Below are 23,650 nucleotides of genomic sequence, written 5' to 3' on the forward strand. Positions count from 1 at the left end.
AATACTTTATAGAAAACACTTGTATCCATGTTGTGGACTTTGTTAGCCTCGGTCTAAGAATGAGTTCATATTCTTAGGATTTTTCATTCTGTTGAAATTGCAGATTATACTTTTCTGCTTTGACCAAACTGTTCCTACATCAGTGTTAGCTCATTATTCCTGTTGGCATAACTGACAGGGGATACTGTGTTGCAATATTTGTTTTCTGATTTTTTCCTGAGATAATTCTTCATGCTGGTCTTGAGATATGAGCTGTCCCAAGGGCCCCTCTTGTTTCCATTTTCATGGTTTATAACCCTTGGGTTCCATAGTCCCTCTCTGCTCTCCCAGGTGTCGCCGGGTGCTCATAGCCCATCACTTTGATGAGGTGTGGGATTCTGCAAACTGCAACAGAATGTGTGATAACTGCTGCAGAGAGAACGGTGAGTGAAGGACAGAGAACGTGGGAAAAGATGGCTTAAGGAAATATATCTAGTTTAGAAAAACTATAAGCAAATTTTGTGAACTGTGCTTGTAATACCCCCTGTTTTCGAGGCACAAATTTCATTATGCATTTCAGCTTTTGGTGTTGCCAAGTTCAGGGTGTTTAGCAGGATACTTCCTGGTTTGGTTTTCTGCCAAACACTTTGGTATCCTTCAGTCTCAGCTGTTCCCCTGTTCCCAAAAGGTAAGCTGGGGCAAAGGGAACGTTGGCTTACTTGTTTAAAAAAGATTCTGGTAGGAGTCAGGTTTTGTTTTAGGGTTTGGGTGTAAAAGGTTTATTTGAGGAGGAGCCCCTTGCTTTCTGCATGCCAAACTGTTCATATTTAGGCTCTGAGAAGGTACAGTTTGCACATCCTCTCACTACTTCCCTGGTAAAATCCCTGAGGATTTCAGTGCCACGTGCTCATGAATTGTACCTGTGTCAGGACTGTGCATGACAGGTGTGCAGAACAGCTGAGCACACTAACTCAGGGCTTTGCTCTGTGTTAGCCCTAACAGCACAATGTGTGTCCAGCCTGTGCTCTTCCTTTGGAAAAAAGCTGGGATCATAAGAGTGAAGGCACAGAGGGAGGTTGGAAGATAAGCTGAAGCAAGACCAGCTGCATGATAAGAGGATGGTTTCAGTAGAACGTGGTTCTGGGATATCAGTTCTTTTGCTGTTTTGGCCACAAACATCCTGAGGTTGTTGGGGAGCTCATTCTTGCTTTAATTGTCATTTTTGGTACTTGTCAGAAAGCTGAAAGTCACAAAAGATGCACAAAACATCTGTTGCTGCATTTATAAAGTGAGCACTGTGGTTTAGACATAGGAAAGCCCCGAAGAAGCTAGAAACTGAAAGCAGTGCTGAGAGAAAATTGGTCTTGGGCATCTCTAACTGGACACACAAAACCACCTTATAATTCTTTAAGGACCAGATGTATATTTGTAATATGAGGAGATGGTATTTTGCACATATCACATACCTGTTGCAAAAAGGATTTGGATAATATAGTGATCAACACTTGAAAAAACTTAGGAACAACTCTGTATTCAAAGCTATTCTCATAACTAGACTTAATTTCCATCTACATGTTTTGGGATGTAAAGTAGACAAAAATTTAACTTTTTTTTTCTTTATACAGTTAATTATATAATAAAACTGTTTTGCAAAATCATGCAAGTGACAATGTCTTGTTATCTTCTAGTTAGAAAGGGGGTTTCTTTGAAATTTTATACTGGGATCAGAGGTTGGGAAGAGTAAGGAACTGGCTTGTACCCAAGGCTTACAGGAGCCATGTGGTGAAATATAGCTGAGATATATCCTGTTTACTGCTGGTTCACCCCCAGGGCCTTTTGATACACGAGCAAGGTCTGAGGAAACCTTGCAGCAGTACTCGTTTTTCACTACTTAATTCTTAGTATTGGAGGAGGCAGTTGGGGTAATTCTGTGCCATAATCTGATCATGCACAAGAAGGGTGATCATTATGCTTAGAATAATTATTGGTGAAGCTTATTTTTATAATGTAATTAAGACCTTTTTTTCTGTCTCATTTTGTCCATAAGTGTCTTGAGAGAATAAATGTGTCACTTATATTCTTCACTCCCTCTGTGCTCTCTGATCTTATCATAATAAACACTGTGGGTGAGGAAAAGGGATCCAGCTGTAACATAGTAGCCACCTTGCAAATTCCGTGCTTCCTAAATGCTTCTTTGAAATAATCTGTGTGGTTTGTAACATTAAATACAAGTAGAAACGTTTGCCAGATTGGAGTTTCAATAATGAAGTAGAAAGACAGATGTGAGTACAAATATATCCTAATGGTCAGAGGGGAAAGTTACAGCTTTATTTGTTAAGTTACAGTTTTAAAACAAAAAAAAAACCCAAACCAGAACATTGCTATTATGCAGCAGATATGCATTTATCTATCTCTAAATATATAAAAGTATATACATGTATATATGGATACTATCTAAATAACCATAAATAACTTGCTATTTAAATATTCTTTCACTTTTATCTGCAGCATGTGAGAAGATGGATGTAACAGGATACTGCAGGGATCTAATCAAGATACTTGAGCAAGCTGAAAGCATGAGTGAGAAACTCACCCCACTGAAACTAATTGATGCGTGGTCTGGGAAAGGTGTGTCCAAGTTCAGGGTGGCTGAAGTTACTCCACCAAAGCACCCTCGAGAGGAACTGGAGAGAATTATTGCCCATCTACTGCTGCAGCAGTATCTGAAGTAAGATGACTAGTTTTGTTTGTTTTGAATTTTTTAAACATCTAGTAGTCATATTTCTTTATTCTTTCGTTACTTCTGTATAGCATTAACAGATACATTCCACAGTCTTACTTTTAGCCTTTGTTTCAGGTGCATTTAATGTATTTTTAAAATTTCACACATATTACTATATTTCCACTTCAAAAACTGGAGGAACATTTGCAGTGCTGCATCTTGGGCAATTTTAAAAAGCTGTGGTCTTCTGTATTCGGGTTAAACCTTTAAATCTGCAGCAGGCTTCATTTTGGACAGGTCTGCTGTTTATATAGATCTCATTCACCTTCCATGGATAAGGAAAGCAAAAGGGGTGGCCCACATAAAGTCTAAGTCAGGATAGGCTGGCAAATGTGGAAAGTGGTACCCAGAAATGTTAAGAAAGCATAGTGAAAATAACAGTCCTGCTTTTGTAAGTTGGCTGTCAGTGTTTTGTCTGCTCTACAAGTTCCAGAATATGTACAAATCAAATATTTAATCCTTTTATTTTTGTCTTAATTCTTCTTTGCATCTGTTTGTACAGCTGACTTTTTTTATACTATTAAGAGAGTGAGAAGATGACTTACTACATCTTTTTTTCCTCATTTTCCTCCATGTCTTCCAAGAGGTGTCTGAGTGTGTGTGTAAAGGTCCACAAACTGAATTATGTTAAATATTGACCAGACTGGCTCGAAGTTAACTGACTGTCCACTTGAATAAATAAAGCAGAACCAAGCTGGTACTTGGAACATTCAACAGAAGGGTTCATGTGTCCCTTTTGTCATGGAAAGGGTTGTCAAGATTGAACAGGATGCCCAGGGAAGCGGTGGAGTCACCATCGCTGGAAGCATTCACAGTATGTGTGGATGTGGCACTTGAGGACGTGGTTTAGTGGTGGTGCTGGGCTGATGGTTGGACTTGATGATCTTAGAGGTCTTTTCCAACCTTTTAATGATGCTGTGATTTTTTCCCCTGCATGGTCAAGCCTGTCTTTGTCTCCAACCTTCCCTTGTAACACTGATTTAATTCATGCAGGGAAGACTTCAGCTTCACGGCATTCGCTACAATATCCTACCTGAAGGTGGGACCCAAAGCCCATCTGCTGAGAAACGAGGCCCATGTCATCACTATAGAGGGGATAACAAACAGGAAGAGTGTTCACAAGGTATTTATATCTCTACTGATTTGTTATGTAGATATCAGCTCCATTATAGCTTATTTTAATAGTTTGGTATCTGCTCAAAGTATTTTTGTAGCAATGCAATCAACAGGATTTAAAACAGGCCTCATAAGTATTTTCTCTTGTTGTGCAGGAACGTGGAAAAAGAAGGAAAACAATGTTAGAATTCTAACAGAATTGTTTATAACTTACAGGTCAAACCATCTCAACCTTCAAATTCGAAAGGAAGCAGCGAAAATGCTCAGACTGTTTCAAAGGCTGTCCAGGATTCAGTGGGGAAGAAGTTACAGGAGCATAAGCGGCCTGGCTGTGGGTCTAACTTAAAAGCAAAGAAGCCAAAGCTTGAGGCAGGTGGAGTTGACCAACCAGTGGTTATTGACTGAGTTTCACAGACTACATTTAGGATCTAATCACGTTTACTTCTCCATGGACAATGCAGTAAGTTCAGTTTGTGCTTTAGTAATTTCTTTTGCATTTTTTTAAAATAAAAACCAAACAGGGAAACAAGTTATCTAAAAAAAGTCCAGCACTGAAGGGAAAAATGTTTCATAGAATCATAGAATCAGCTGGGTTGGAAGGGACCTCTGTGATCATCAAGTCCAACCCTTGATCCACCACCACCGTGGTTAGTGCCATGGTCTAGTAAGTGCCACATTCAGTCTCATCTGAAAAACCTCCAGGGATGGGGAATCCACCACTTCCCTGGGCAGCCCATTCCAATGCCTGATTACCCTCTCTGTAAAGAATTTCTTCCTGATATCCAACCTAAACCTCCCCTGGTGCAGCTTAAGGCCATGCCCTCTTGTCTTGCTGATAGTTGCCTGGGAGAAGAGACCAACCCCACCTGGCTATGACCTCCTTTCAGGGAGTTGTAGAGAGTGATGAGGTCTCCCCTGAGCCTCCTCTTCTCCAGGCTGAACAACCCCAGTTCCCTCAGCCTCTCCTCATAGGACTTGTGTTTGAGTCCCTTCACCAGCCTTGTTGGTCTTCTCTGGACCTGCTCCACCCCCTCCATGTCCTTCCTGAACTGAGGGGCCCAGAACTGGACACAGAACTCCAGGTGTGGCCTCACCAGTGCTGAGTACAGGGGAAGAATCACTTCTCTGGACATGCTGGCCACACTGTTCCTGATCCAGGCCAGGATGCCATTGGCCTTCTTGGCCACCTGGGCACACTGCTGGCTCATGTTCAGCCTCCTGTCAATCCAAACTCTCAGGTCCCTTCCTGACTGGCTGCTCTCCAGCCACTCTGTCCCCAGCCTGTAGCACTGCAGGGGGTTGTTGTGACCAAAGTGGAGGACCCAGCACTTGGCCTTGTTGAACCTCATCCCGTTGGAATCAGCCCAACTCTCCAACCTATCCAGGTCCCTCTGCAGAGCCCTCCTGCCTTCCAGCTGATCGACACTCCCCCCCAGCTTAGTGTCATCTGCAAATTTGCTGATGGTGGACTCAATCCCCTCATCTAAATCCTCAGTAAAGATATTAAACAGAACTGGGCCCAACACTGATCCCTGTGGGGGACACCACTAGTGACCGGCTGCCAACTGGGTGCAGCCCCGTTCACCAGCACTCCCTGGGCTCAGGTGGGAAGGGACCTTGACAGGTCTGGACCAACCCCTCCTGGAAAGAGAGTCTAGACAAGATTATCAGCCCACTGTCCAGTTGTAGAAACACATCCCTGCTGCCTTCCTTTGAATATCAGTGTTTCCAGGAACAAGTGGCTGTGCTGGCAGCCTGGTAAAGATCCACCAGCTACTGCTGACTGCAAGCATTGCTCAGCACACACAAGGTTGGGTGCTAGATTCAGTTTTATTTATTTACTGACTTTTAAGGTCTTGGCAGCCAAAGATCAATCAGAAAGGCAAGTTCAAACTCATTAATAAATGTTAAGTTCTAGGGGGTGGCATTTTGGTTCTCCCCCTACCCCCTAACATTTACATGTATAACAACTTAAATATAAACCAAACATCATTCATGTCCTTCATCTTTATTTTTCTGATTAAATCGTGACAGTGACTAAAGCTCAGTATTTCATCCATCATTTAACTGAGACCTTTGCAAAACTTGGAATTAATTTAATTAAAAAGAGTCATTCTCTTTAGAGTGATTTTTTTGGGGGAAGTCTCAATATGTACTGAAACCTTTGCAGTTAGTGGAGTACAATAAATTGTTCCCAGTGTGACACTAAATAAAGAGCAGGTCCCAAGTAGCAATTGTAGAACCAAACAAAAAGCTAGAGTGAAACAACCCATGTCCCTGGGTGGCCCTATGAAATCCATAAAGGATATTAAGCATAGCTTAAATTGTTGGGCTTTATCACCTAGGCACTAAATTAAGCCTAGCAACTAAAAAAGGAGGAGCTTGGTTGAAGCAGGTCTGTCCAGCCACATGACTATTATTAAAGTGCATCTTTCATAACTAAACATGCAGCCACTGGGCCAGTTACTACTGAAAACAAACAGCTTAAACCCCCACCGGACACTTAATAGTAGATATTTTGTCAGTAGTTGTAATTTAGTTACGATCACATCAAGTCAAAGTGGGAGTCTATACTTGCAAAAATTCCTTCCTGGAACTAATGTGCAGGACAGTGGTAAAGAGGAGCAGACAGGAAGTGACCAGGACCTGTATTCCCCAAGAAGACTTTCATTAAGCAAATGTAGTAAGTGCCTATTAGGAATCCCATCGGGATCCGGGACTGCCATTCAAAATGGCATCTTGTACCATCTACCACCTCAGCCTGATCCACAGGCTCCTTCCAGGGAAGGCTGCTGCAGGTGACCCCTGCCAGTGCTGCTGTTATCCTTCCTGGGAGTGCACTCAGCCCACTGGTCCTGTTGGAGCTGGGATGGGATGTACCAGTGCAGCTCTACAACTGGAGAGCTGAAGTGAAAAACAGTTAAAAAGCTGCTCTCACCTGACATCTTGTCATGCCAAAGCATGTGTTCTGTACTTAGCTGAGCAGTAAATACATTTATTTGAAAAATAAACTTATGGGGGGGAAAAAAGAAAAAAACAAAGGATAAGGCATCCATCTTGCTGTGTATTTACAGCCCATATTCCAGGTGGTGAGAGCTCTGAGCATCCTGTATCCTAAAACTGTTCATCTGAGCCAGCTGGACAGAGCTGTGGCAGGTACTCACTGGTGTGAGCAGGGGAGTGGTGCCAGTGGGATGGCAACAGGCTGCCTGACTGCTTGTAAACATTCACCTGAGCACATGGTTTGAGGAAGCAGAGGCTTTCCTGACCCTGGCCACGACTCAGCCTGCCCAAGGCTGGAGGAGCTTTTGGCAGGTAAGGCCACACCTTCCCATGAAGGCATCCTGGCTCCCGGGGTGGCTCATGGGCTGATCTGAGGGAGATGCCCAGAAATGAGCCATAGGGAAACTGGGCTCTGGTAACCACAGCAGGTGGAATGGGTGATTTGGGGAAGGGAGCTATGAGGCAGGCATGGGATTTAACATGTTTTTCTTGCCTTTAAAAAGGCTCCCTCACGTTCCAGTGAACACAGCACTATCTTAAAATGTGGCCTTCCCTGTGCTGCTGAGGCTGTTACAGCCCTGTTTTCATATGCTCATCTACACAAAAAGTGTTTGCCAACACCAACCCACTTGCTTTTGTTGCTGCACTTCTACACAGATTAAGCTGCCAGTCAGTATTTTGACAAGATCAACACAAAATCTTAATAGGGAATTGCATTTATCCCTCATTTCTGGTAATCCCGAGAAAACAATTTTACTTTGTATCAAAACTATACAAAATGGAAATGAGGTTTTGTTCAATCAAAATAATCTTCTATATCGATATCTGGGTTCAGGAGATCTTCACCATAGGCTGAAAGGTCCATCTGATTTAAAATTAAGTTTTCAAAGGTTTCTTCCAAGTCCGTTTCACCGATCAGCACAGCTCCCACCATTCGGCCGTTCTGCATCACTGCCTTCACGTACTCCTGTCCCTTGGTACATCTCAGCATCAGTTCGTGGTCTGAGCCCAAGCCCTGAGCATTGTACTTCCCCAAAACCACCACCTAACAGAAGGAAAAGGAGGAAGGAAAAGCGCTCATAAGAACATTGCAGTGGCTTTTAGTATTTCTGCTGCCAGCAGTTCTAGGCCTCAAAAGACAGATGTAAACAGGGAAGTATTCGTCCTTAGGGACCCTCCCACAACAAAACCCACAACAGACTCAGAACTCTTCACCTTGAAATATCATACACAAAACCCCACAGTAAACGAGTTATCATGCTGAACTGTGTTGAATTTATCCATGAGCAGAACCTTAATGAAATGGAATATATACAGGGATACAAGGCAGATCACTTGTCATTCACCAACTGCAAATTGTAATGTATCTGTAAAGATTTTAGCTCTTTTCAGTTTCTGCACTCAAGGTTAGTATGAATGGAGACAACCTGAGCTAACATTAATTACTATGTGAAGAAAACTGTTTTGTCAATATTAAAGCACCTGCTCAGTGTTAACAAGTGAATATAAACTAGCAATCTGTGTTACCCAGTGCTTTAAGACCATTAGACTGAATTTACTTTACCTTGTAATTGAAAAATTTCGTAACGTGAGCAAATAGTTCAAAGCTGAAATCCATGTCAATAGATTCCCCCAAAGTATCTGCTGCCATGCATTTTGCTGCATACCATCCCATCTGCCGAGCTTGAGTCCACAGTCTCATCTAGAGAAGAAAATTGGAAAGATTTAAATCACAAGACACGTGTGGCTGAGCACAGGCCGACACTCGCTGCTCTCCTCAGTGCTCACTGCGTGTTTCTGGGATGCTCAGGAGGGCTGGACAGCTCAGCTTCCTGCCACCCAGAGAAAGTTACCTGTCACCAACACACCCAGGATTAGCTAACTTGCCTAGACTTTCCCTTCTGGGAGTGTGTCACAGTGTGTGATTTGCTCTGTGGGTCAGACTGACTGTCTCAGGCACTCGTAGGGTTGGACGTACCTGGTGCCACACGGGGCTCGGCTCCCAGGCTGCCGTGCAGATGTCCCCAGCTGCGTACACATCTGGCACCGACGTGTGCATGTGTTCATCTACTTTGAGTCCTCCATCTTCCCCTACAGCAAACTGAAGTATTTGCACAGGTCAGCAATGAGAGAAGTAATAATTTTAACTGTCATTCAATTCATCCACCTTAAGCGATCATCTCCTTTGTTACTTTATTATTTAACATGAGACTATCCCAAACGGCAAGACCTCCACAGAAGGTACAGAGCATTAAGATTATTTCTAGAACACAGCACAGGTTTTTAAAATACTATTACTCATACCTAGGCAGGGAAGTGACAGAGCTTGCCAAATTTCAAATCACACTACGTGTGTTACGGGGACACCCAGTCTTAAGATTTCATTTTGTATTTTTGCCAAGGTGAGAAAATACCAATGCAAAAACCTAATTCCTGATCTATCCTTATAATGCAGGCCTGGAAATCTCTCATGGTTCAACATCAGATCTATGTTTTCAGCATTTTCTTCTGCTTTAGTCAGAGCATGGCATTTTACTTCCTAATCAGACGGAACCACTAAACACCAAACACCCCAACATACTCGTTTTGTCTGGGATAATTTTCTTAGTTGTTGCTGGTATGGGGCTATTTTTTGGATTTGTGATGAGAACAGTGTTAATAACCCAGGGATGTTTTAGTTGTTGCTTGGGTAAGCAGAGCTTACCCAAGACCTTTTCTGTTTCTCCTGCTGCCCTGTCAGCTCTAAGGCTGGGCCTGCACAAGAAATTGGGATCGGAAGCAGCTGGGGCAGCTGACCCCACTGACCAAAGGGGGACCCCAAGCCACATGATGTCCTCAGCAAGAGAAGCTGGGGGAAGGAGGAGGAAAGGGGGACATTCATAATTATGGCACTTGTCTTCCCAAGTAACTGTCGTGCCTGTAAACCCTGCCTTCCTGGGAACGGCTGAACATCTCCCTGCTGATGGAAAACAGTGAATGACATTTTTTTGGTTGTGTGCACAGCTTTTGCTTTACCTAAATTGTCTTTATCTCAAAGTGAGATTTCTCACTTTTAACTCTTGTGCCTCTGTTTCCCCTCCCCTCTGTGGGGACCCAGGGAGCAGCTGGCCAGGGTTCAACTGGACACTGAACAGGGACACAGAATGGTCCAAAGGCTGAAAATTCTCATGGCAGCTACGAACTCTGGAATCATCATCCACGTTTGGATGTTGATTCAGTGTGACTTCCCTTGGTGAATATGAGCACTGCTATAGCTCAGTGTCCCAGATGAAGAATACTGGAAATAACTGCTTCCTTCCCAGGAGAAGATGTTAAGATTCTTAAAATAAGAATACGCTGCAGAATTAACACAAAAATTATTCTACTTTTTTCCACATCAGCCAATTATACAAGTGTTTTTCTCTATTTGTATAGGCTTAGTTTAAGAGCTATATACTGTGTATATACACATGGGGAGCAACATAATAAGCCAAGACCAGAAATAAAATACATTTTTCTCATGCTGGATGTTTCAATATCAACATACCCGCCTCATTTTGAGATGCTGCACAGTATTCAAAACCTTTAGCAATCTGTATTTCACACCAGAACAGAAACATAAAAAAAGCATAAAGCTTCTTTCACCTTTCTTAAAAGAAACTTAAGCTCCAGAAGAAATCAGTATACTTACATTATTGCCATCCAGGAATGGTTTAACATTTGGCACTACTCCAGTTGCACTGACAATGAAATCGCAACCGTAAATTTTTCCGTTAGTTAATTCCACATATACAGGCCACAGCACTGAAAAAGGGGAAAATTTTGCCCTGAGAATGTAACCAACAGAAATTATTTTATTTATTATGTTTTATAATTGGATATGAAATAAAAAGAAAAAAAATCTTTTGAGATAATTTTCATTCAGTGGAATTTATAGACAGAATTATTCATGAAACAAGGAATATTTTCTTCTAGTTTCAAGGTTTACTTCAGTTTTCAAACAAAATGTTGGTGGTTTTTTTCCTTCTGTTTTAACTAGACTATTAAAATGTGACTTTACTGGACTGGGACAAGGAGGGAATGTTTTGCATACAGGGTTTCGGTGACTTTATGGAAAAAGGGTCTGACCCATGAAGTTTTGTAATTTAACTGTAGCCCATAAATTTGATACTGTAAGTTGCTAGACCCCCATTTATAGAGATAAAGGATTTATGTTCCAAATCTGTATTTGCTTGCAAACAAGATCAAACATGCTCCAGCACTGATTTATCTTCAACACATTGTTTTTAATCAGCACTGGCACTTACCCTGATCTGGTTCTACATTTTTCTCTTCTTTAGGAAAAGTCAGAGAAGTCCTCTGCAGTTGTATAAATTCTTGCTGTAAGTGTATGTTCTTCACTTCACATAACATTTCAATATGTACTTTATGAGAAAACTAAAGAAAGACAAAGTTGTAAACATAATGATTAGCAATAACAAGATTTTTAATAGCAAGTACACCTTCACCTAAGTTGACATTACTAAACTGAAAAAAACCCCACCATATATCCCATCCTAAAGCATGAGACATTAGCCAGGTTCCCATGCTTTTTCCTCTTTTTGGCACAGATCTAACCATAGCCAATGGCAATTTACCTGCTTTTTCAGATACATGATTTTTCTGGCATGCCAGAAAACATATTCAAGTTCCCCTGAGCTTACAGGAAGAGAATTCAAAACTTATCAGAACAGAAAAAAGTAAATTCATCTTTTCTATTTTTCAGGATTGCAAATACTTCGTTTTTCTATCATGAGTGAAATTCGGCTAACAATATTAAGTTTATGGTCTAAAAGCCATAAAAACATATTCTATTCCATCAACCTGTGTTTCAACCACTTACCTCTATTCTGAGCTCAAAACAGAAGGTGGAGTTCCCTGGTTTTTGAACTATTTTGTGGATTCTGGCCTTGAACTGCTTTATTCTCCACTACAGAAACATTTCCACAGCCTTCAACAGCCAAACCACCACCAATTAAGCTGCTGAATATCCTGAACATCCTTTAGTTGGTGTTCTAAAGCCACTTCTGTAGAATCTATGACTGATCACCTTTAAAAGGTCATTTCTAAAAATGCAAACCAGATGCAAATACCTGACAGCTAAGAAATTAATAAATAAAAAAATGGATTAAAAATATGCAATGTGAGGATTTTTACTTTTTTTCAAACATGAAACTCCATGTCCATGTCCACTACTGATTTTGCATTTTGTTATCTGCTGTGACAGGAGGCTGATGTTCAATCCTACTGTTCCATTTTGCACATAAGAAAATGTGTATGTGGCAGCTAAAAATCAGGACAATAGAAGTACCACTGCTTCTGATCAAAGCTAGGATTGACAGCAGTCCTATGGAAATATGCAAGCCAACATTTAAGTTTCAGTCTGAAGAGTAACTTGCTAAAACTATGCCAGTGGATCCAGCTAACCACCTTTTTCCTGAAGCAGAAAATTTTACTTTATTTGTGTTAATGTATTTTGCTGTTTACTTCTTACAGGAGAACCAGTTCAAGCACATTTTATTTTTATTTTTATAATAACCCTGAATGTGACATTTTGTGTTCTGTCTTCATGCAGTTAAAGCAACATTCAAATGAATGTGTAAGCAAGACTGTTCCACACCTCTTTAGTCCCTTTAAGATGTAAGCCCTCGTGCCAGTCAGGGCCTAAGGCACTGCCCAGTTTGTCAGATGTTGCTGTAGGTCTTTCTTTTTCCTGGCTTCCTGAAGGAAACAGATGGAGCATATCAGATGTAGTGTGCATACCTGCTTGCCCACAGAATTCACAACAAGGATTCTCAATTAATAGAAATACCATTGGGCTGCCAAAAGGGAAGACAAAAGTGTAATATCCAAAAAACCCCACAATTTGCAGACAAATCAGACTCCAGACCAGTATTTTTAACACCTTTCAACTTCATATCTCTCATTACTTCACTGCCTCTGAAACATCCATGCCCCTGTTATGTGCCTGCACTATCAGCCAGCCAGCCCCCAACTGCAGCAGCTTCTGGAGACCCACTGTAGACACTTTTTTGTAGCTTAATATCACTCATATTTAAACTGATGTCTGCTTGCTAGCAAATGTGCAATTCCACTGCACAAAACATTACTAAATTAACTGATTTCAGGACTGTCTTTAACACCAAATGCTGCTGCTGCAGTGTTAGGAGTCTAAAGCACCACACCTTCCACTGTGTACTTGGTTCTTTTACACTCGATCGGAGTCTCTCGCTCCTCAGCGGTCAGCTTTGGAATGAGAAATTCAGCTGCTCCTGCATCAAAAAAAGTGTTCCCAATGGCTTTGTCTTTGATAGCCCAGATGACTTCACAGCCTTGAATTTCATACCTGTGGACATTTAAACAAGGGATAAAGTGACAGACGACCTGAAAAAGCAACATGTTTAGAAGTGTGTCAAGTTCCCTTCCAGAAGCCAGAACTAAAGGGATCCAAGACTTTTAAACCTATCAAATCCACTTCTAAATAAGGAACCCATTAAAAAGAAAATCTCTTCAAGTTGACAGGTCATACTTTCTCACCAGAACAACTTTGACTGAACCAGGGCAGGGGGTGAGGGGAGGCAGATAAAATTTATAATAATAATAATACTATTTAGTATTTCCTGCTCCCCATAATGTAAAAGAAGTTCTGGCATTTTTGCCAGGCTGCCCACTGCTAAAACCAGGCATGTGGATCTCATTTGTACTATATGGAACGTGAACTGCATATTCTTGATATCTGTGTGTCAAAGCTTCTTTGGAAGCTTTCCTAATTGTGTCATTAAACACCACTGATTTATGTGACAGTAAGCACCACTATACTGAGAAAAAAATAACTGTAATCAGTTTTGCTACTAAATGCTTTAAGAGCTACAATTTTGAAAGTCAACCTTCTCCCAAACTCATGTTCACTAGAATTAACATTGTGTTGTTAAAGATTTTATTTAAATATGTATCATTCAAAATCTTAGTTGTTTACTTACACTAATTCAAGGGCAATCCCACCATTTCCTACCACGACTATTCTCTCAGCTTGAGCCAAATTCTTCTGAAAAGCCTGCATTAAGAAAGGAAAAATGTCAATTAAAACTTAGATCATGTTCCTTCACACCAATGAATTATACCCTTTTCAATTTTTTCTCGCTCTTAGTCTTATTTTGATTTTCTCAGTCTAATGCTACACACATAGGCTGAGATCTGTAACAGAAGCTCGTGAAACCTGTGAAGGGATGAAGTAACTGATACAGCCTTACAAGCCTCAAATTGAGATAGGAATTAAATAATTACATTTAAGCTGACTAGACAGAGCTTTTAGAAGTATCCTGGATTCTATTCTCTGTCCTACTGTTCCTTCAGTAGCTTTTCACTGTAAGAAGCAGCCCTTTGTACCAGACACACCTTCCCAGGGAAGTTTCTACAGGTGCCTACTTCCTCTTTATATTTTCAGATTGGATTCTACCTGAAGGGTGAAAGAATATAATTTATTCCATATTATCGTGTTAGAAATACTGTGTATGAGCTATCTATAAACTTAACAAATTTAGTGGCTAATTAATTTATTAAGTGGTATTAATAAGGCTATTTTTCTGCTACTGAAAATGTTCCTATTTAAGGATGTATAATAACAAACCTCATCTTCTGTTTCTTCATTTTACTCCACAATGATTTTTAGTATTTTGCACCAGATGCAGGACCACATTAAACACTTTTAAGTCCAGAACACATTTACCTGTGCACTGTCAGTATCCCGGATTCCTAATACATATGGGTTTCCTTCAAAAATTAATTTTGGTTTTGCTCCAGCACACAGGCAAAGTTTTTCATACACATATTCCTTCCCATCTTCGGTGAAAATTTTCTGTTAAAAATTAAGAAAAAAGAAAAATCAACTCATTTAAGAGAATTCCCCTAAATCAAGACACCTAAGAGAACTTCAGCTTTCTTTTTTCTTAATGTCAGAGTAATTTGCACGTATTAAAAGCTGTAGCTGGCTTCTTAATGAGCAAGCCTTCATACAGCCACTGATTGTGTGACATTTATTTGCAGCACACTCACCACAGACCAATAAAATGGCAAGTACACAGTGCACTCCGAGAAAGACCAAGTTTACCACTTGGTGGCACTTTGTACTCACTAGCTGTGCTAAAAGAAAACTATGTTTTCTGTGTGACAAATGTCCCCCTGGCCCCAGTAACAGAAGCAGATTACTATATACTAGCAATTAATAATCTCATTCTAAACGTTTCAACAGCAGTCAGCCTGTGTTAACCAGGCACAGGCTAGGACACAGTTTAGAAAGACTGCAAATTCTGTTCTTTGCTGAAGAAAAAGGGAAGGCTCTAAAGCTATGTCATTCTGAAAAAATAAAATCTTAAATATAACTATTTTATGACCTTACTTGTTGTTTTACAAATTAGAAGCTACATAGTGGTTTTGCACAAAGAGAGTTTTTAAAGGTTTTGGGCAAAAGATCCTCTAATTACATGAATTATTTACATCCACAGGGACCTAAGCTAAGACACCATCACAGTAACCATGTAAGAATATAATTAGATTCAGAACATTATTAGAATCCAACTGGAACCACATCTCTGAGATTTAAAGTGAGTGAAACCAGTTTTGGATCTGAATGTGAGTTTCTGATAAATGCTGAGGTGAAAAGTAACATGCTGACACAGATGCTAACGAGGACCTGCACATGCTGTACACTGCTCATATTTCCAACGTATTTCCTGCTAAAAGAAAGGAAGAAAATGTGGAAATGCTGGTTCTTCCAAGAATTATTTTTTTTTTTTGGTATCACGAAGTTGTTAACATTTTGGTTTCTGTGGCAAGAAACAGTAATTTAGGAATAAGAAACATCTCCAGTCAAGGGTTATAGAAGTTTTCACATTCCTATATTGATAGACAGTATTGGTTTCACTGGCTGTTTTCCCTGCTATTCCAATCAGACATTCAATGCAGTATCTCTAAGGTCTCAGAGATTTAAATCTAAAAGATACGGTTTCTTAATTAACAAGTAATTTTTGATGGGACAGTTTGGTCCCCTGTACATACTTCTACTTGAAAAACAGTGTAAGCAACAAGTGAATTAAAGTTAGGAAGTATTTTCTTTTAATTTTGGTAACTTAACACTTCAATAACCAGAATGTTCTCACCCAGAATTTTTCTCACCCAAAACACTCAACTGCTTCCAAAATTATTTTTTATACAAATAATTTGAAAAACTACATAAAAAGAAAATATTAGCTTACGTGTTCATCACTTTTCAATTGTTTTACTCCAGACTGTATAACTTTAATATTGGGGTATCGTTTTTCTAATATGGAACTTGGTTGCTCTTCTACATCAAATTCCTCAAGTGTTTTGGAGACCTGTAGGAAAAAGACAGGTGTTTAAAAATATGGACCATTTATCCCTCTCTTTTTCATTCATGTAACAGAATGTGTTATGTTCATTTCCAGTAAAGAAGTTTTCACAGTGTAAAGCCCATACTGCCTGAAAACATGTTATCATGTTACTGCTAAAAGTTCCTTTTCCTATACAGAATATTCTTACGCCTATTCCTGGTTAAAGAGTCAAAGTACTACAGGGAATTTTAACCCTAAGGATAGAGATTAAGTGCCTTCAGAGTGGGGAAAAGAGCAGTGTTTTCCAAAATCTGAGTACCTCTGCAAAACTAGCCTAATGAACCTACTAGCCAGAAATCTGAATCACGCAGGGATTTTATTTTCTTTTTCAAACCAGCTGAATCACCAGCTGCTGGAGACATAGATGAACCTCAAGGCAACTTCCCAGAAAGCTATCCCTTCTTTTGCTACTTTGTCAGAAGTCTGATTCTGTCCCAGGTTCAAACACACTGCTGTATATGAGAACCATGGGCAAGACCAAGATACCATTTCAGTGCTTAAAATGGAGCAGCCACTACTAAAGCAGTGAAATAAAACTTCAGTAGCTCTGAAAACACTTCAACCATGTAAGTACCCAGTTCAACCTTTACTCCAATGGTGTGAATACACTCACCAGTTACTAATGATTCTGAATCACTATAAAATAGCTCATCAGTCCTACTGACACCACTGCAATCACATTAAGGTGGAAACAATTTCAAAGTCACGGGCATTTTCAGAACTGGGTTCTAAATTATCTGTACATAGAAACTTTGAAGAGGTCTTGCCGTAAGAAAAATCAAGTCTCTCTTACCTGTTTGAAATTAGTTACAGCTTTTATAACTGGGGAAGCTGTCATTAAAAAAATGTCTTCTGAGGGGAATTCCGTGGCCAGCTTGTAAAGAAACAGAAAAGTGATGAGAGTCACCATCAGATTTTGACTTTAAGACAATAAAACTACTGATGAAAAGTAATATGTGTTAATGCATTACTTTAGTCTTGTAAAATCCTATTGTATAAATATCACTTCAAGTTTGTGGAAATGAAGAGAATTTGGAGACCCAGTATTTCAATTAATTCACACACAAATACACCTTCAAGAACTGCAGCCATGGTGTAAAGGACTACTTTATTCCCACAGTATTCCAAAGGACAACCTGTGGAACAGACTATGATCATGTGGTGTCTGGAGACACCCAGTTGCTGGACGCACATTTTTCTTATTGCACAGCAGTGACTAATTGTTTACAGGTTTTTGAAAGATGAAATGCTGATTTCTACTGGGTGTTTTAAATGCTATTTAACAGATTATCACCTTCAGGGTGCTACTAAGTAACACAAGACTTCTAAGGCCCCAAGCCAAAAAGAGAGTTCCCCTTTTAAACTCAGCAAGTTTACAGGTAACCCGAGCCAAGCAATGCAGTCAATCAGAGGGAAGGGATGTGATCCAGAGGGAAGGGGTGCTATCCAGAGGGACCCTGACATCACCAGAGAACAGATATATCCAAAACACAGTCTTCACACTGCTCTGCACTTTAGCAGATAAAATATTCTTCACTGAACTAATACGCACATCATTTCATTCCACATTACAGGTACAAAATTACCTCCAGTTACTGTTACCTAAAAGACATCAAGAACCTTGAAACCAAGAAACAGGACTAATTTACTTTTAGAGGTTTTGCTCACAGGGAGCGGAAAAGAACTGGACAAGCTCCACAGGTGTATGGCCTTAAAAAACTGATCCAATAAAAACCGAGCAGTATTTTTATAAAAAGGAGAGCAGCACAGCAGCCTTCACCTTGGCTGCGGCAGAGTCCTTTGTGGCTATGAGGAATAAATCCTGCAGGGCTCCTGCACCTCCCTGAGCTCTGGACCGGCACACAGAACGCCAGCTTTCTGCACCTGTGAAGTTTTAGCTCGCTTTTTATGGAGCAATTGTAAACTGCTTCAAAATAACCCTACCGGGCTGTTCGTAGCACAGTTTGAACCTCTTGAGAAGTACTTCCAGACAGATAAATACGATTATACTACAACACTGCAGCCCCGGGGCTAGGTTTGGCTTTCGGCTTTTTTTCAGCTGGGACAAAATATCTGTAAGAAATGAGGGCGGCAGGTAGACCACAATATGGAACAACTGCATAAACAAGAATACTTATGCAGTCACTATGTAACTCTAGTGAACTGTTTCTACGGGAAAGCACAAGGTGAGTCTGTGAGGAGCATTTATATCTCTAAGTAACCGCAGGCACCCGGGCGGTCCCGTCAGCAGCGCAGCCCGGTTCCACCAGGGCACGGCCGGCCCAGGCTGCTGCACGGGGTCGGTGGGGCCCCGAAGTTCCGCTACGGGGCCGGGGAGCCTCCCCACCGCGGGTTTCTTGGGGACAATTCCCGCCTGGAGCCGAGCGGGGTCGGCGCCCGCAGGGACAACATCGCGGCCGCTCGCGGGCCAGGCGGGAAGGGCGGGGGGGGGAGGGCGGTGTCTTGTGCGCACGCGCGCGGCGGGGGCGGCGCGGCCCCGGCCCCTTTTACCTTCTCGGCGCAGGTGACCCCCGCGATGCCGCCGCCCACCACCGCGAACCGGCTCCGCGCCGCGGCCCCGCCGGCCCCCGCCATCTCCCCGCCCGCTCCCGGGAGAAACCAAGGCAGCGGTTTGTCCCGGCCACGTCCTCGCCGGGGCGCGGCGGCAGAGGCGGTGGCGGCCACGCCTACGGCGGCCGGTAGCGCCCAAACGTCCTCCGCTCCCGCGGAGCCGGGTCGGGTGGGGCGGCGGTGACTCATTGGTCACGGATCCGCCCCGAAACCGGGCTTTCTGCTCATTTCCTATCTATTTCTGTATTGATTTTAAATAATAATAACAGTGACAACAATAATAATAGTTTCTCCCTTTGACGGGGTGAGGACTTCGCGGTCCTGAGCGCTGGAGGATTTTTGTGGACTTTCTCACGGGACCAAAGAGAACTGGTAGCTAATAGCTACGATAAAAATTAAAGGCAGAACTATACATTCAGGCCTTTAGTCGTTCCCTAACAAGCAATCATGGGCAAAAACCCCACGGAAGTGTAAGAGTCTGCGTTTTCTCCACGCATACACACCCCCCACCCCATCAACTTTGGACACAATACTGGAAGTATAATGTAGACCACGATTTGAAGGTTTAGATTGGATTTGAGGATAAACCTTTTCAGGGAAGGGGTGTTCGAGCACTGGAAGAGGCTGCCCAGGGAGTCACCAGCCCTGGAGGTGTTGAAGAGACGAGTGGATGTGGCACTTTGGGACGTGGTTCAGTGGTGGGCTTGGCAGTGCTGTGTCAGTGGTTGGACTTGGTGGTCTTAGAGGACTTTTCCATCCAAAAGGATTCTGTGATTCTATGATTTCATTGAGCTGATGTGTCTGAGACGCTCCTCTCCCTACCTGTATAGCCCTCCCTTCACAAGGTATAACCTTTGGGTCTCTGTTGCTGCCCAGAAAGGGCACAGTGCCTGGGTTTGGTCGTGGTGAATCCTCTTTAGTCATTGAAGCAAATGACTTTACTCTTCTCTTTGTTTGTTTTTGAGAAGAGGATAAAAAGTGTGGTACTGTAACATGAGAAGTGTGTCAAAGTATGGAAATAAATTTAAATGTGACATACTGCCCAGCAGTGCCTGTAGTTTGAGATTAGCTGCTTAAAATTACTTTGGGCTTTTGCAGCCTGGTTTACCTTTGAGTTTTCAGCATATTAGTAAGTATGATTTTCACTGTAATGTTGACTTTCAGTGATTTTTTTTTTTCCTTGGAGGCAGGGATTAGGTATGAAAGATAATACTACTAGTTGCTTACACTACACAAGATGATGCTATTTTATGGCCAAAGACATTCCTATAGTTATTCAGGGCATCAGTCACAGCCTTCAAAACTGTTGCTTCCTGATGTCAGTTAGTTACAAATACTTTCATTTTGTCTTTTTTTTTTTTTTTAAGAAGTGACTTTTTCCCTAGCATTGAAGGTAATTGAAGTCCAGACAATTGCTGGCCATTTTGGTCATAAACTAAATTCTCTTCTCCAGACACATCCCATTCCTCTGTAAATTACCTGAGTAAGTGACCTGACCTAAATGGTGCAAGAAATTGGATAGACTTGCGTCATCAAATGCAAGAATACCATCCAAGGATTTTATTCTGCAGTATATGATAAATGATGGGAGAAAGTCTCATTTTGCTTAGAGTGAGTGTTTGCTTGTGCAAACTAAGGAAAGTTGTTACTGCCTCCATTCACAAAAAATGTGAAAAACCATTTTGGATACAATGGAGCAAAATAAGGCCCTGAAAATATTTGCTCACAATTAGTGTGCCTTCTTAGTTCCTAACTGACTGCAGGGAGATGCTCAGTGCAGGTCTGTAAAAACTTTTCCAGATTAATAGTGTCTAATTTGTGTAGGGGATTTAATGACCTTGGCTTTAGTAACAATTACCCATTGCAAATTCATTCCTGGCACTTCTTACCAAGGGTAGTGCATGTGCATTGGAACGGGGCAGCAGAGGTTGTGAGACCATGAGAGCAGGTGGTAGTCATTGAGTAGGTTTTATTTTTTATTAAGCAAGAACTCTTATTGTTCTCTGAGGAACTCTGAAAATCACTGTGCACCCATTGTAGTGCCTATGGCACTTACAACAGTGTGTGCATAACCTTCGATGCATGACTTTGCTTATCTGGCACTCACAATCTAAATATAAATATGACTGTCACCCCAAACTCCAGTACCCAAATCCTTGCTGCAGTCCATAGATGGAGCAGGTATTGACCTGGGAGAGTCCTTGCAGAAATTCTGGAACAAATCTTCTTGTCTGTAAAGCACAACAGTTTTTCTGTGAAGGAAAAAACCCCACTTGCACAGTTACAGGTTGACTGTGTCTCCAGTACCCTGCATCCTCTGCTAAATGGCAGAGCATGGACTGCTGGATCATGGCTCTGTTGTGAGAAGCCAACCATTGCCTGCCAGTGGTGATGCACTTTGTATTTCTATGAACCTTCCCTTCCTGAAAGTGTTTTTGGGCACCTTGGATGAATGTAGGCCTCTGTTTGTTTGGGCCAGGATGGTAAGTTTTGTCTGGGAATATGAGTAATGTATCACTCATGAACAATGAATTCATGTACAAAAAAAGCATGTATAGTGATACATGCCATAAGGAATTCTTTGTCTTTCGCTGCCTTCCATTTCTCAAGCAGATGGAAAAATTGCTCAGACGTTGAGAGCAGAGGGAGGCATGAGGTCCCAATCCACTGATTAAATGATAAAGATGAACAGAAAATTATACACTATTTGATTGGCCTTTGGAAGGGGATCAGAGAAGTAATGAGGCCTTAAAAGAGCACAAAACATTTTACAGGATGAGTGACATTAAAGTTTTCAGGAATATTTTTTTTCTCAGTTTGTATCTGATTCACATAAAGATGGAAGATGTAATATCATTGTGGCTAATCTGAATGTTTTTTAAAACTACAGACTTGCTCCTGGAAAAACACCTGAATGTTTTGGCACCAGGATGTGCCAGTTCATTGTGATCCCAGTAAGAAAAACACTCAGACTCTATAAAGTGTCGCTTAAAATGACATTTATTGTAGCTAACACTGTAATAAAAAAGAGGATAATGTAGGCAGTTTCACATCCCTCCAGATGCTGGGAGCCCTGAGTTGTGCAGCATTGGATGAGTCTCCAGCAAGGCACACAGGCTGTATGTGCAGCACTGTACAGCACAGCACAGGCTTAGGCCATCCCAGGTCAGCTGTTTTGTGGATCACTAACTCCTCGATGTACAATGATCTTCCGGCCAGGATAACTAACTTCCACCCCTTGATCCACACACAGTTGACCTTTCTAACACATACCATAAGTTGCAGATTATACCAGTAAATATTTTTGGCTACTAGAAACATTACTTTACAAAAAACAATTACTAAAATTAACAGTACAAGAGTAATAAAACAAATACTGATTGTGAAAACAAATGTAAGATAACAGTCACCTTGGAGCTAGGACCATCAGAGAGGTCCTGCCATCAGGTTCCACCCCTAGTCCCATGTCCCCTAAGATACAGTGGTGCAAATTTCACCAAACAGTCCAAATATGTGATGTAGGAGATGAAGAGGAGCTTTGGTGTTGCTGGAGGGCAGAGATGTCCAGCACTTCATGATCACTGATACACAGCAAGCAGAGATCAAGAGCAACACTGTGAGGCTCCACACAACAGTTCTGCATGAGAGAGAAAACAAAGACCTTTTGTTATATACAGCATAAGTTCAGACATGTAATGAGGGATGTCTGCCTGCTCCTTTAGGATTAAGTGTGTGGCTCCTGGTCCATGTGTCCCTGTTACACCCTTGTCTAGAAGCTCCAAGCTCTTTGATTCTTCGATACCTTAACTTCATGTCCGGAGAAAAATTACACATTTTTCTGTAAGAGATTTCTTTACATTTGGTGAGAAAATAGGTGTTTTGGCAAGAAATAACATGCAACTTCCCCAAAACATTGCAACAGATTACTGAGGCTAGCAAGCATTGCTATAGCAAGGGAACATATGTGTGGATGAGTTTCCCTTGATGAGCCTGGTGTTTGCACTTGTCTCTGACTCTTAAGGGCTCACTATGCTCTGTCATCATAGAAACATCCTGGACTGTACCTCATAGTGCTGTTGTCCCAGCAGAAGACTCTAGGATAAAGGTAAAAGTCCTGGAAGCGTGCTTTACTATTCAAATTCTTTACAACCCCTTATGCATAACTGTTGGCCAGTTATGGAGAGTGTGAGAGGGGAGCTGTGCATGCATGTCTTAATAATGCATTGCTTCATCCCATTGGATCAACTCCTCTGGGGTGATAGGTGTGTAATATACCCTGTGCCCTTCATGCTTGGCTACCCACTGTTGGGCCATTTGGCCTCTAAAATTAAGTCCATTGTCTAACTGGATGCAGGCAGGTGAGCCTATCCACTGGCTAAGGAACCACAGGCCTTTCAGACTTCCTCTCAGGTCAGGAGGTGCAGCTAGGGACACAGCAACATAGCTGGTGTATGTACCTACCATCAACAGCATGTTTTGTAACCCCTGTGCTTTTCATAACGGTCCTGTATAATCTGTCTGTCTGAGACAGAGCATCAGGAGATAAAATAACACTCTGTGGTAGTTTCACTCTGGGCCTTCCTGGAGACCGGCTTGTGACCAGGAAGGAACTAGGAAGGTGATCACGGAAGTATTCCATGCTATCCCTTTACGTAACTTGAGTCAACGGCTAGTCAACACCCGAGGCTCTGTCAACCGAGCTGGTCCTGCCCAAGCAGAGTCCCTCCACACTGTAGATGGAGACAAAGTTCCAGCGATCCATCTAAAAGGTATG

The 23,650-nt window shown here is 41.6% G+C and overlaps 2 protein-coding genes across 8 annotated transcripts in view; one reads left to right on the forward strand and one right to left on the reverse strand.

Moving 5' to 3' along the window:
• The window catches only part of RECQL (RecQ like helicase), a 20,357-nt gene extending 13,291 nt beyond the window's left edge, over window positions 1-7,066 (forward strand). For 4 of the 5 annotated variants that reach the window (XR_001873116.1, XR_001873115.1, XR_001873118.1 and 1 more), the window contains exons 13-17: window positions 331-422; window positions 2,488-2,707; window positions 3,755-3,884; window positions 4,094-4,337; window positions 6,952-7,066. Coding sequence is in view for 1 of the 5 variants with exons in the window: in XM_017804849.1 (XP_017660338.1) it covers window positions 331-422; window positions 2,488-2,707; window positions 3,755-3,884; window positions 4,094-4,282 (631 nt within the window). In the remaining 4 variants the exon portion in view is untranslated. Of the gene's footprint in view, window positions 1-330; window positions 423-2,487; window positions 2,708-3,754; window positions 3,885-4,093; window positions 4,442-6,951 lie in introns of those variants that run through there. The other variant, XM_017804849.1, reaches the window with a different exon arrangement.
• Window positions 5,689-18,915, reverse strand: PYROXD1 (pyridine nucleotide-disulphide oxidoreductase domain 1). Of its 3 annotated transcripts, none has more exons than XM_017804850.1 (12): window positions 18,817-18,915; window positions 17,099-17,179; window positions 16,150-16,269; window positions 14,625-14,753; window positions 13,879-13,952; window positions 13,084-13,244; window positions 12,519-12,619; window positions 11,167-11,296; window positions 10,551-10,663; window positions 8,859-8,981; window positions 8,445-8,582; window positions 5,689-7,925 (listed from the first exon to the last, which is right to left on the reverse strand). In XM_017804850.1, the coding sequence occupies exons 1-12, from the start codon at window positions 18,898-18,900 to the stop codon at window positions 7,677-7,679; spliced, it is 1,503 nt and encodes a 500-aa protein (XP_017660339.1). In that variant the 5' UTR covers window positions 18,901-18,915; the 3' UTR covers window positions 5,689-7,676. The 3 variants fall into 3 exon arrangements, with proteins under 3 accessions (XP_017660339.1, XP_017660341.1, XP_017660340.1); XM_017804852.1 differs by lacking the exon at window positions 18,817-18,915 and adding an exon at window positions 18,250-18,533; XM_017804851.1 differs by lacking the exon at window positions 18,817-18,915 and adding an exon at window positions 18,086-18,533.
• Between the last annotated feature and the right edge of the window lie 4,735 nt (window positions 18,916-23,650).

This window comes from Lepidothrix coronata, unplaced genomic scaffold, assembly GCF_001604755.1.
Source record: "Lepidothrix coronata isolate B3197 unplaced genomic scaffold, Lepidothrix_coronata-1.0 Scaffold10, whole genome shotgun sequence".
NCBI lineage: Eukaryota > Metazoa > Chordata > Aves > Passeriformes > Pipridae > Lepidothrix > Lepidothrix coronata.